Genomic DNA, 13,049 nt, shown 5'->3' with positions numbered 1-13,049 from the left:
TCAGAGATGTCACCTTCTCAGCCACCAGTGTGAAATCCCTAGCTGTTTTCTGGAAAGCCCAAGAAGCTGCTGGCCTCCTCTGACCAGCATGTTTGTGGGTAAGTATTGTCTTTAGGGTCCGGTGGTGGACAACCCAGTGTGGTGTGACCTTCCTAGAGAAAGCGTCCCACCAGGGACAGGTAAGGGCTGAGCAGAGGAAGCTGTGGAACAGCAAAGTTCCCTGCCAGCCCTCACTCCAGTGAGGATGTCTGACTTTGGGAGAGCTTCTGACAATCTTGATTAACAACAGCCTCTTCATCTATTCACCCTGGTGATAAGCCATGGGAGCTCTGGGCCGTTGCGCCCTATAATAAAGATGGTTTGAAAGAAGCAATTTTCTCCTCCTGCAGCCCGGTTAATTCTCGTTTAATTGCTTCCCATTTTGCACAGATTTCCCTCGTTTGCCATGGCACTGGCTCCACACTTCCCCCTCTCCAGCGGTGCTTGACTTGTACCTTGTTTTGCCAGGTTGGGATTTGTCATGGTTTGGGCTATGCCAGGGGCTTCAAAGCTCCCCACGCAGTTTAGGTGTAACATGCCTGAGTTGCAACATTTATACGAGAAAATCTCCAGGGTCTGGGCTGGGCTTTGTTCCTTGCTATCACATGCTGTGTGGGGGTGTGGTGGCCGGTGAACACACATTACAAGGGGGAGAGAGCTCTCAGTAGGACGGGTCCCTAGTGCCACAGGAGCCGCTTTGTATTGGGGTGGCCAAGGGGGCTTCTCCCGAGATGCTCGTTCTGTTCTGTTAACCTGTCCCAGTTTGGCTTCCCCGGTTGCTGTTGGCCTCTACCCCTCGTACCTCCCCCAGAGCTCCCCACTGGTCCCCATTCCCTGGTCCCGCCTTTTCCCCGCCCCCGGACAAAACCGCGCACCTCGGGATCGTGTTTGCGTTTGCCTCCGCGCCCTTCGGCGGTGTGGGGGCAATAAATGCCCGTGTGGGGGCAATAAATGCCAGTGTGGGGGCAATAAATGCCCGTGCGGGAGCAATAAATGCCCCTCTCGCCTCTTTGCTACCGAGTGTGACGCTGAGCCCGCCCGCGCGTCTGTGGGGCCACGCGGGACCCACGGAGCCGGGCAGAGACAGAATTATGGGGGCATTGCTTTTGGGAAAAGAAATGGAAAAGCTTGGGAATTACACACAGGTAGGAGATTTAGTGGCAGGAAACTTACCTTCTCTGGAAAAAAGAAACCCTACCAAGCAGAATTAATTGTTTAAGACAAAACTTTTACTCTGGGGGTCAAAAGAGATGGATGAAGCCTTTGTAAGCTGATATGAATTAAAACACGTGGGGTTTATCCATTTTAGGGTTGGGTTTATATTCAAGGGCTAACAACAAGGAGAAAAGGAGTTAAAACTCTCCTGACCACAGAAACAGGGAAGCTGATGAAAAGTTTGATAAGGAGCTGGGGACCAGCATCCAGGTGGGCTCAGCTGTTTCTGGAGCACCTGATCCTGGGTGGAAGCAGTGGGGCTGCTCCAGAAGGGGTGAGATGCACTTAGATCCAGTTTGTGATTTATGTGTCAAACCCCAATTCTGGCAGTGGGAAGCCATTCCCCCTTTTCCTGGTGCTCCAGGCCCTTGCCCAAAGTCCCTCTCCAGCTCTCTTGGACCCCCTTTAGGCACCTGAAAGGGCTCTAAGGTCTCCCTGGAGCCTTCTCCAGGCTGAACACTTCCAGGCTTCCTCTGAAATCACTGGAGAAGGTCCATGTCCTTTTTTTTTGGGGTCTCCAGAGCTGGACACAGCACTCCCTGCATGGAAAGCTCTGTGGGACAGGACATTCCCCAGAGAAGAAAAAAGTCTACTTTATGTGCTTATTCAATGTGCAGCCTCTAAACACACCTTACCCACATTAATGCATTAAAATACAGCTCCCTTTAGCCACCCAAATAATTTTCATCAGAAACATGAGCATTTCTATTACTCTGGCTTTGGTTAGTGATGGAGTGTCAGTAAAACTCCAGTCAGGATGCAATCATTCTTGCCTATAATCCAAGGCTTTTCCTGAATATCTCATCCTATTTTCCTTTTGAGCTAGCTGGCACAGCCAGCTTTTTCCTGACTTATGCTAAGATCCTGCTTCTGTGCTTGCGTGTTTCATTTTCAGGCTGCAGTTTCCCCTGTTTGTGTTTCTCCAGGTCTCTGGCTCCTGCTGTGCCAACAATTGTTCCTCTGCTATTGGGATTGCTGGGAGTGCTTAACTCAGGGCTTCCCTTTTTGCCCCGTATTTCACATCCCCGCAGGCTTCTTCAGAGTCACCAGCTCCTTGGGACTCTCCAGCCACCCCATTGCAGGAGGAGCCTCATCCAGCCTCCAGGACCTCACCTGGCAGCCCCAGAGCTGCAAGCACAGGTCAGGAGACCCTACTGGCTGCAACATCACTGAATCATCTGCTCTTCCAAAGGCTGGCTTCATCCCAAACAAAGCTTCCTTCTGGAAGCAGGGAGATGTTAATAGTCCCTGGCAGTCAGAGAAGATCCTTTGGGACCGAGCCAGGGACTCTGACACCTCGTGTTTGGAGGTCAGCCACACTCAGCACACAAACCCCGAAGACAGAAGTGCTGGCTGGGCTTTGACAGCTGTGTCACCATCACCATGTGCTGGGAAGGGCAGGCGGGGACAGGTCCTTGGTGATTTGCCTCCATGAAAAATGGGGAGGCAGAAAATGAAGCAGCCAAGGACCAGCAGAAGACATGGGCTTCTGGACCTCAAGCATCTGCATTGGACCCACTGGGTACTGGCCCTGTGGGCACAGTGCTGAGTGAGGGAAGTTGTGACCCTTCTCCTGCTGCACCCAAAATTAGGGTCTGGCAGGGCAGCTGGATACATCAGCCAGCTGGCTGGACGTGGAAGCTGCTCAGAACAGACAGCAGTCGTGTTTGGTGGGGTTGGCTGGGTCAGGGTGGGGTGTAGGGGACATTTCTTTGGGGCAGAAGGAGGCTCTGGGCTGCTGAGGAGGGTCCCAAGCCCCCTTCACACCGATGTCTCCTGAAACAGGTCTCAGACCTGGATGGAGGATGCTCTGGGGCTGGAGGATGCTCTGCAGCAGAGGTGTCTGTCAGGATGGTGCTCAGCCGGCAGAGCCCAATATTTCCCAAAATCCATAGCAAATCTGTGCCTCAGTTTCCACACCAGCAGGAGGCTCAGCAACAGATTTCAGCAGCCTAAAAGCAAGTTTCCCCTGGAAAATTTTGCCTAACAGGGAGGAGGGCAGGGCCAGGGAGCTCGGCCGTGGTGCTTGCAGGGGCTCTCCTGGTGTTGTGATGGGAGCAGGTGGTTGGAGACTGCAGCTGTTTCTAAACAAACCTGGAAAACCTGGACAGTCCTTGGTGCACATCCCCATGGATGAGGGCGCCAGCTGGGAGGGTGGACTCGGTTGTGGGTGAGCACATGAATTCCTGGTTGTGGGATTAACCCATCCCTGCTCTGTACAAGTGCCAATTCCAGCAGGCTGTGTGATCACACACCTCTGCTGCCTTCAGCCCAGCTCAGGGGCTCCTTGAGGATCCTTTTCTCCATGGCTGAGCACACAAGCTCTCCCATGGAGTCACTTTGTCTCTGATCTTCAGTTTTCCTCCAAACTGGAAAAATATGTCCCTTTGAAATTTTAATGAGAGTGGCAGAGCTGCCTGTCTCCCACCCCCACGTGTGTCTGAGAGCCATTTAACTGTGACTATGGTGACAAATGCCAGTGCGAGCCTTGCGCTGGAGAGAGCAGTGAAGGGAGGGGCATTGGAATTAAAGGATGAAATATTTATTTGGGAGTTTTACAGTGCTGGAAGGACAACACATCACAAACGAGAGGACTCTTGGGGTGGACAGTGCTGAAAGCCACAACTGAATCCATTGGGCTGTAAAACTGCCACGAGATTTCCTCTCCCTCCCCACGTCCCACTCTTTCTAGAGTCCTTCCCTGCCTGGGAAGGTACAGCAGGGCTCAACATCCAGGAATGGCCCAAAGCTGTGGACCACCAGACAGATATTTGTTTTCTGAGGAAGGGGAATGACAGTCCCGCTTTGCTTTAAATACCAGCCATAAACCCTCTGATTGATGTGCCATGGAACTGGGAGGTCCTGGCTCTGGCACTGGGGATGCTTACACAGGGCAGCCTCGTTGGAAGGTGGAATGAAGGCACAGATGCTCCACAGGGAATCAGGATCATGAGCTCCCCTCTGCCTCCATTCAGGCTCTGGCTGGCAGGTTTTCTCCATTGCTGGCCCTTGGTTTGCTGGGGATGTATCTCAGGGCACCCATACTTTGATCCTAGGTGGTGGGGCTGAGGGTGGGAAGTGACTCTGGGGCTGGAGACAACCTCCATGGTGGGTTTAATGTGTCAACCAAATAAAGAAGCTAAATCAAAATCCATCTCTGTGTGGTGGAGAAGCTCCTGTGCCTCATTGCACTGGGATGTCCCATAGCACCACAAGATCCCATCCTTGGGGTCCCGTTTTGCTTTTCCCAACCCCAAGAGGTACCAGGATAACATAAAGGGTTTACACAGGATGATCTCAAGAGGCTTCAGCCTTGTCAAGAGGACTGGATTGGCAGGACATTAATCTCAGAATTACCTGATAACTTTAAATACAATCATGTAATCAGCAGGAACCTGTAATTATTATTTATGTGCATGGTGCTTACTAAATTACAGTGCTCTCCAAGGCTCTGTGTGATGAACAGATTAATTCTGTATCAGAAGAGCTTGACCAGAACTCTGTTTGTGTCTTAATTTCACTTGTAAACATTGATGTATGAAATGAAATTCAAGTTTAATTGGCCCTCCCTCCTGCTATGAAACACATTACATTTTTATTCTGTGTTAGCTCAGCTGGCAAGGGAGAAAACGTGGAGGACTTTCTCCATCTCTGATGGCTTGTCTGGAAAACCCATGTGGGATTCTCTTGGATGAAATGGTGTAGATACCTTCATGGAGAGCCACCTCCATGCTCTGGGCACGTGGATTTGAGGTAGAAAGGAGACCAAAAAGCCGTTGGACCAGTGGGATGCTGAGCCCAGCGCAGTGTGAGGATGCTCCCATGGAAACTGGGGAGGGGCCATGCCAGTGTTGTCTTTTCCAAAAGATAAACAGGCCCTGCAAGTCCTTGTGAGAAGAACTGAAGTAATTTTAATCAAACAGGATGGAGAATACACACACTTCTCCAGCTACGGAACACAGAGTCACGTCAGTTGGAGCAGACCACCAAGAGGAGAAGAGAAAAACAGTGATGTGAACACAGATGCTTCTGTTTGGGTTTCTTTCTTTGGTTTTCAATTTCCAGCTTCTTTCCACCAAAAGACCCTGCTTTAGAAAAATCCAAATTGAACACACAGCAAACAATTTTTTGGTAACATCACTAGCAGGGATGACGAAAAAAGCTCTTTGGGGCATTTCCCCTTCTCCATTGCCAACAGATCTTTATTAATTCCTGCCAAAGTACCCAACAGAGAAACCAAGACACAGGAGAAGACACAAGCCTACTCCTTGTAGGGCAGCAGCAGAAGGTATCCATAGAGCTGGGAGCTGCCACTTTTCCCATTGCATAACTCCAGGGCTCTTTTTCACTCCCGTATTTTGGAGAAGGGGCAGTTTCTGGGACTGTTGGCAGTGGCTGAACTTGAACAAAGACTGAAACATCAGTGCAGGGTATGGTCTGTGTTGTGGTCACTGCATCATACCGGGAGCTGTTGCTATTCCCAGCAGGTTATTGGAGTCAATGGGATATTTTCAGTTTGGCTGCACTGTAGCCATGCAGATAGAAAACCAAAATGGGAAGGAAGGGGGGGGGGAATTTGCTCCAAACTACTGAATTTCACAAATGTTTGAAGAAAGAACCAAGAGGTTTTTCCCTATGCCTCCTTTTAAATTAAAAAAATGCAAGATTTTATTCCTTTCTGTGGTATATCTGAAGAAATCACAGAGTACTGCAATGTCAAAGATGCTTAAATCTCCCCAGGGCAGGAAACACTTATGCCTATTCTTTATAGTGGGGAAACTGAGGCACAGAAGTGTGAAGGGGCTCACACTAGACCCTGTACGGCCCCAGTGGCAAAATCCCTGGGATGCAGAGGGCAGACAGCCCATAAACCTGCTGTGATCCAATCCCGGCCTGGGCATCCCCAGACCTTGAATGGGGCAAGGTAAAGGTGGCTCCAAAGAGGTCAAGGCAAACCCCTCTGCTTGCATGGACCTCTCTACTCAGCTGCTTTCAGTGACCACATGGAAGAGGGCAGTGGGAGAACTGGGGACAGAGATGGGAAGGGAGGAAAGGAGGCTGCTGCTCCTCCAAGGCACTTAACCCCAGTGTGGGGATGGTTTGGTCCCATCCCCTGCACAAGAGTAAGGAGCAGCTTTGGGCTGGGCCCACCTGCCCAGGTAAAAGCAGGGCAGGGAGGAGGGGGCAGAGCCAGGGCCTGTCCCTATGGTAGCTGCCTTTGGGGACCTCAGCCACTGCTCCACTGCAGGGCTCCCTCACCTTTCCACCCTCTGAGCAGGGACATGGAGTCAGCCTGAGGCCCAGGGCTTTACAGAGACCTGTGGATCCATCTGGGCTGGACCAGAGGATTTGACTAATTCCTGTGCTTCCCTCCAGATCAAGCCCATTCTCTGTGGCTGCTCAGAGCCCCTAGGACCCATCCCCATGGGAGGGGGGTTCCCTCCCCTAACCCACCCCATTGCTTTACCCCATCCTTGGTGTCAAGATGAGAAAGGACCTGGTCAGACCAAGAAGCAGTTACAGGACATCTGAAGACCCAGCAAGAGACACGGGAAGGACTCAGCCCCAGTGGTACAAAAAACACAGCCACATGAAGCAATGTCTACAATCACCCAAGGGCTCTCCATCCATCCTATTCCAACACAGAGGTCTTTGGCTTCTCTAGAGGGTTCCCCCCTGCCAGCAGCATTCCAGCATGTGCTCACTGAAAGGCTGACCCAGCTTCCCAGGGAATTAGCCCCATAAGCTGCCCCAGCAATGTCCTGTCACCTCAAAACAGACAAACTTGAAAACAGCAGTGACATGGGACATCATGCCCAGGATGGAGCCCGCAGAAGGCTGCTGCAACCTCTCCAGGCTCCTCTGGCTCCTTCTGCCACGCCAGAAGGTCATACAGCTGCCAGGGAGGTGACAAAGCAGCGTCGCAGCTGTCCTGTCCTCCAGGCCTGCCCAGCACGTGCAGCAGGAGCTGTGCAGGTGTCCCACGACCGACTGAGTTCGTGCTCTCCTTGCGGGGCTGGGGCCACAGGCAGGACCTGGCTCTGAGCCGTGCCCCCTTCCCAGGGGTCCCCCACAGCGGGGACGTCAGCTCCCGGTGCGGCCGCTCGCTCCCGGCTCAGACAGCCGTGGATTGCTTGATGCTGTGGAAGCTGACGCGGGTCGGGGAGGTGGGGATGGACATGGCCCTCGCCACGCGGGCACGGATGGAGTGCTTGTCCTGCCAGCGGTGCCAGCGCTTCCGTACGGCCGATCGCACCTGCGCGGGATGAATGAGGGACACCGAGTCATCACACACAGGCTGTTCAGGGCCACCAGCCGTCCTTCTCCTCGGTCCTCCAGCCAAAAAAGCACTAATAATGTCATTTGGTAACAAAACAGGTTAATGTGGGGTAAACTTTCCTGAGCCAGCAAAGGTGTGGGAGCATTTGGAGGAGGCAGAGGAAAAAGCTGCCCAAATATTTGGCCCCAGGATTCGCTTCTACTCTCAGCTCCTTTACTTTCTGCTGTTTGTGTTATGGGTAAGAGCCTGGGAAATGTTCTCATCCATGTGCAATCCACATGTGCATGGGGCTCACCCTGGGGAAGGATTTCCCTGGGATGGGGAGGACGCTGGTCTCTGCTGCACCAAATCACACAGGCACACCTTGAGAGCATATCTTCTCCGGGGTGGATCTTCCCCCTCCAGAGGAGGGGATGGACAGCAGCCATTCCTGTCTGGGCAAAATCTGGGGCTGCAGATGTACCTGGGGCTGGAGGTGAAGCAGCAACTCTGATCATCAAAGACCTTCAGATGGAGAATTAGGGACAAGGACCCTCCAAGCCCTGTGCAGCACTAGAGCCTCAGGCTGAACTTGTCTGCTTGCAAGGAAGGGTGTAGACCCCCACAAAAAACCCCAGCCCCTGTGCTCACCTCGCTGTTCAGGAAGCAGTAGAAGACAGAGACGAAGAAGCCCTGGAAGGAGACAAGCAGCAGAGTCATGGCCAACAGGTACCCCCAGGCCAGGAGCTTTGGAACAGCCCTGGGGTTTGGGGATGTCTGGTTTTGGGAGGACACAGAAGGGGATGAGGCATCAGCCAGGATGGGCTCCTCCACATGCCTTGGTGAGAGGACTGGGATAGAAGCCAGTGTGGAGGACCATTACCTGGAAGGACTCCAGAAAGGAGTTGAAGTAGATGAAGACTATCCTGGAGATCTCATCCTCCCCTGGATTGACAAAGAACAGCATGTAGGTGATTCCCAGCAAGGGCAGCAGCACCAGTGTGGCCTTGACTGCTTTCCTAGGGAGAAAACAGGGACCTGAGCTGCTACAGTGCAGCCCTGGGCACAAGGACTCTGCCCATCCCAGCACGGCTTGGACTGGTCTGCTGGGACTTGAAAGCCAGTGACTGGGGGAGGACGGAGCCAAGTTGGGCTATTTTCCAGTGCAATTCCCCCAGGGACTGGGCTGGTTTGAGCACTGGGCCCCTGCTCTGCTTCTCCACCCAGAAAAGGGCAGTGATGAGCAGAGGCCTGACCTTAAGCCGGCATGGAATGATTGCTTGGCTGATCTACAGCTCAATTAAAAAGGAATTAAGGAGGGTATAATAATTCACACCCTTCAACATGGGTTTATGAAAACCTTATCTCAGGTAATTAATTTGATATCTTGATGAGATTACAAGTGCAGTTTGGGAAAAATCATAGTGCTGAAAAAGAGAGTGTGGGAAGGATTGGGGCCTGGCACCTCATTCCTTTGGATCAGGGGACAAGAACAATGCTAAGTCATCGTTTTTTGCTTAAAGATCCTGTTCATAGACAGATTCCAACAGTAGATGAACACAGGGAAGGTCATCCCTGGAGGGTCTGAGCTGGGCAGGGAGGGGGTCTGGGACCTGTTTTGCATCTCTGACCTGGAGGAGAGAACAGTCCCTGACACAAATGACATGAAGGGCTGATGACATGAAGGAGCTGGAGGGAACTGAGGACAGGAGCTGGAAAGCTACAGTACAGCACATTCCCTGGTGTGGCTTCTGCAGGGGAGAGCCGTGGCAGCAGGGGACACATCAGCCTTTTACCATCTAAGGTGAGCAGGAACCCTCCAGGGCTCTCTCTTGCCTGGTTTAAGCAGGAATGCACAGTCTATAAGTACCAAGTTCTCCATGTCTTCCTGTCCCACAGAATACTTCTGGGAAATGAAAATGTTCTCCTGGCCAAAGGGGATAAACCCCCCCAAAACGAGGCAAATGCTGGAACCAAAGGTCTCTCAAAATTGCTGACTGGGGCCAACCAGCCTTTTCCTAGAACCTTTATCTTTGCTTACCTCAAGCTGAACCCCTCATCCCCATTCAATACTCTGTGATGAGGAAAGCTGGCATTTCCCAATCATAGAACCAGAACTTTTCCATTTTCAGCTGAAAAAGCCACCCTCTACCTCAAAACAGCTTCACTTGACCCAGCACACAGAGAGATTCCCCAGTTCCTGCCCACAAAATGATCCAGACAGAGGCAATGATGATGAAGCCCAAAGTGTCTTCTGTTCCAGGTACTTTGGGGAGCTGCTCTGACCGTGCACCTCTTACATTGTCTGCAAAATATTCCCCAGCAGGCAAGGAAGGGTTAAATCTTCCTGCCTTGTGCTGTGGGAGTACTGTCTTCCTCTTTACAAGGAGCTGTTGAGTTGGCATCGATTCATCACTCCTTCCTCAGCCTTTGCTTTTCTGTCAAGCAGTGATTTAATTCTCACCTCCATGCCAGGATTTGCAGCTCCCAGCCTGGAGAGCTCATCAGGTCCCACCACAACAGGCTTTTGCAAAGAGACTCAAATCCCAAGGGTTCACTTCAAAGGCAGAAACAGCCATCCACACTCTACATCACAAGGCTCTCCCTGGCCAGGAGAACAATCCCAGATTTAATGACTGTGTGCCTCCAAAGAGCATTTGAGGTGCTCTTACGTCTCTCCATGCTCCCATCCCCTTGCTGCCTGGCTAGTGGGGCTGTTCCCATCCCCACTAATCATGGGGGAACCCAGTTCCTAGGCTGGCTTCCTGCAGGGTTGCTCATGCTCTTACCTGTACTGGATTGTCTCTGACGTGGTTGAAGCTCGAAGCTTTGTCATGAGGATTCGGACAATGTTGAATAGAAAAATGAAGTTGATCTGGGAGGAACAGGGTCCCTGGTTAGTGTCTGCTCCCCCAGCATTTCCTCCCATTTCCTCAGCAATGGGGGGAGGAAATGGGGAAATGGGAATGTTTCCTCTTGAACCTGTTTTACTGCCCTCCATGCGCCGTGAGAGGACGTCTGCCTTGGTTGTTTTTAGAACACTTGAACAATAAGGTTTAGGAGTTTAGTCAAGAGATCAGGGCAGCAGGGCACACCAGGAGATTGCCAAGGAAGGACAAACACTAGAGAAAGGGCTGAAGGTGAAGAAGTTGGAGGGAGAGGAAGAATGTAAGGTGGAGAGTGGCTGTCATCACAGCCAGGATCTGCCTGGCTGCTCTCCCGGCTGCCTAATTGCTAGTGAGGGAATGGAAAGGCATCCCTGGAGCTGAGCACAATTGAGAGGAATTACCAGTGGCCAGGCTGCCTGATGGGCTGGGAAATGGGAAGCAGGATCAATTATTCTGTCATGCTGGTGATTTTTACTCCCTTGAGTTTTCTCAGGAGGGAGGGAGGAGGAAGGAACAGTTCTGGGGCTTTGTGCATGGCTTTCCCCCTGCAAACAGGGGCTGGAGCCCCAGCTTGTGACCCGCCACCTCTGCTCTTCTTTGTCCCTCCCCAAAGGACAAAGCCCCATCAAACTGTGCTCCATGTGACCCTTGGTTCAAGCACTGCTGCTCAGCTGGGGGCCAGGAACAGAGAGGTGGAATCGGGACAGGGGAATGGAGTCAAGGATCCCAGGCTTCTGCAAATGCTTGGCAAAGCATCCACCCACACCCAAACAATGCCTGGGCAGGGATGGAGGGACCTACTGATGCATGTGGGAGTCTGCTGATGGGACATCCCTGTCAGAATGAGGTCTCCGGGCTCCTTCTGCAGCCCATCCCAAGCCCAAAATTGCTTAAGGGGCAGTCTGAGTGAGGGGCAGTGCTGCTGTGGGGCAGCAGACTGAAGGTAAAGGAGGGGGCAAGACCCTGTGCAGGAGAAGCTGTGTCCCACCTGCACACAGAAGGACTCTGTATTCAGCACACAAGGTCACTTTGCTCTTACCAGAAGCACCAGGATCATGGGGCCTTGGTAAATGTAGTCAGTGTAAACTCCTGCTCGCTTCCCAAACCAGCACCTGCAAGGCAAGGACAAGGGAGGTCAGGGACAAGGGGGGTCAGGGACAAGCCTGCCATGGGAGTGACCTGGATTGATTCCTGTCCTTGCACAGTCTCTGTAAAGTCCCTGTCCGTGAGGTGAAAGCACTAAAACTCAAACTGCTGCAGCCATTGTGGAATAGCTTCCCTGGGAACTCAGGAGAAGGGGGTGCATGTGGGAGTGTTTTTGGACCCCATATGGATGTGGGAAGTGGTTATTGCAGGACAAGCAGGGACACCCTCCTCGCAGAGGAGGTGACTGTTCCGCTCTGCTCTGCATGGGGGCAGCCTCACCTCACATCCTGGGGGCTCTTCTGGGCACAAGAATATAAGACAGATCTAAAGCCATTAGAGACTATCCCCATGAAGATGGGGAAGGGTCTGGAGGGGCCATACGAGGAACAGCTGAGGTCATTTGGCTTGTTCAGCTGGAGCAGAGGACATTGAGATCAGACCTCACCAGGGTCTGCAGCTCCTCCCCAGGGGCAGCTCCAACCTCTGCTCCCTGGGACAGGGACAGGACCCAAGGAAATGGCCTGAAGTTGTGCCAAGGAGGTTTAGATTGGCTATCAGGAAAAGGCTCTTCCCCCAGAGGGTGCTGGGCACTGCCCAGGCTCCCCAGGGAATGGTCCCGGCCCCGAGGCTGCCAGAGCTGCAGGAGCGCTGGGACAGCGCTGCCAGGGATGCCCAGGGTGGGGTTGTTGGGGTGTCTGGGCAGGGCCAGGAATCAGACTCGATGATCCTTGTGGGTTCCTTCCAGCTCAGGATGTTCTGGGATCCTCCAATCTCACACACACAGGCCCAGGTCAGCCCTGTCCCCAGCAAACCCTGCGGGAGCTCACTCAGGTACATCCCTGTCCTGGGAGCACTGTGTCAGGGCTGTTCCATCAGTGCTTCTGAAGTCAGCAGGGAAAAACTATCTCTGGCACACAGAACGAGCTGCCCTTCATCTCAATGGGCTCCTTTCAACTTCCCACTCTGGGATGAACTCTCAGGTACGTGTTAAGACCTTCATTAGCAGGTGCCTGTGAAAATGGCTCAGGTGGGGGTAATTTAGACCTCTGCTGGTTAAATCTCAGCTCCCTTGAGCAAACATATTGTAGGAGATCTGGTGTAATCTCTTTTTCCCCTTAAAAATCGCATTTGCCTTTTGAGAAGAAGCAAGCAGGGGCAGGGCTGTAGGCAGGGCTCATGCTGCAGAGAGCTGAAAGGTGGGATAAAAGAAAGAATGGAAGAATATTATGCTTTTCTTCCTCCCTGACAGAGTCCCTGACACAACTGATCCCTGAGGATTTGGGATAGAAAAAAGGATGGGGGATAAGAGCAATCAGGCTCACTTCTCGTCATCATAGTAGAGCTTCCCGATGGCCCAGGCGATGATGATGGGAAAGGGGATACCTGCAGGGGAACACACAGGTGAGTCTCAGAGGTGCAAGGTTGCCACAAAACCACACCACAATGGGGTTTTCTCACACACAACCCCCCCAGTGAGGTGATGTGTCCATGCATATCCCATC

At 52.4% G+C, this 13,049-nt stretch overlaps 1 protein-coding gene across 8 annotated transcripts in view; it reads right to left on the bottom strand.

The window, feature by feature from the left end:
- Window positions 1-2,980: 2,980 nt before the first annotated feature.
- Window positions 2,981-13,049, bottom strand: part of LOC138099340 (corticotropin-releasing factor receptor 1) — a 31,172-nt gene continuing 21,103 nt past the window's right edge. For 4 of the 8 annotated variants that reach the window (XM_068996509.1, XM_068996511.1, XM_068996515.1 and 1 more), the window contains 7 exons: window positions 12,870-12,930; window positions 11,441-11,513; window positions 10,303-10,388; window positions 8,397-8,532; window positions 8,165-8,206; window positions 7,830-7,968; window positions 2,981-7,510 (listed from right to left, as the gene is read on the bottom strand). In XM_068996509.1, the coding sequence (XP_068852610.1) occupies window positions 7,143-7,510; window positions 7,830-7,968; window positions 8,165-8,206; window positions 8,397-8,532; window positions 10,303-10,388; window positions 11,441-11,513; window positions 12,870-12,930 (905 nt within the window). In that variant the 3' untranslated portion in view covers window positions 2,981-7,142. Of the gene's footprint in view, window positions 7,511-7,829; window positions 8,004-8,164; window positions 8,207-8,396; window positions 8,533-10,302; window positions 10,389-11,440; window positions 11,514-12,869; window positions 12,931-13,049 lie in introns of all 8 variants that reach the window. The other 4 variants (XM_068996510.1, XM_068996513.1, XR_011146699.1 and 1 more) reach the window with 4 other exon arrangements.

Source organism: Aphelocoma coerulescens, chromosome 27, assembly GCF_041296385.1.
Source record: "Aphelocoma coerulescens isolate FSJ_1873_10779 chromosome 27, UR_Acoe_1.0, whole genome shotgun sequence".
NCBI classification, from domain to species: Eukaryota; Metazoa; Chordata; class Aves; order Passeriformes; family Corvidae; genus Aphelocoma; species Aphelocoma coerulescens.
This window is presented reverse-complemented; position numbering and strand designations above follow the sequence as displayed.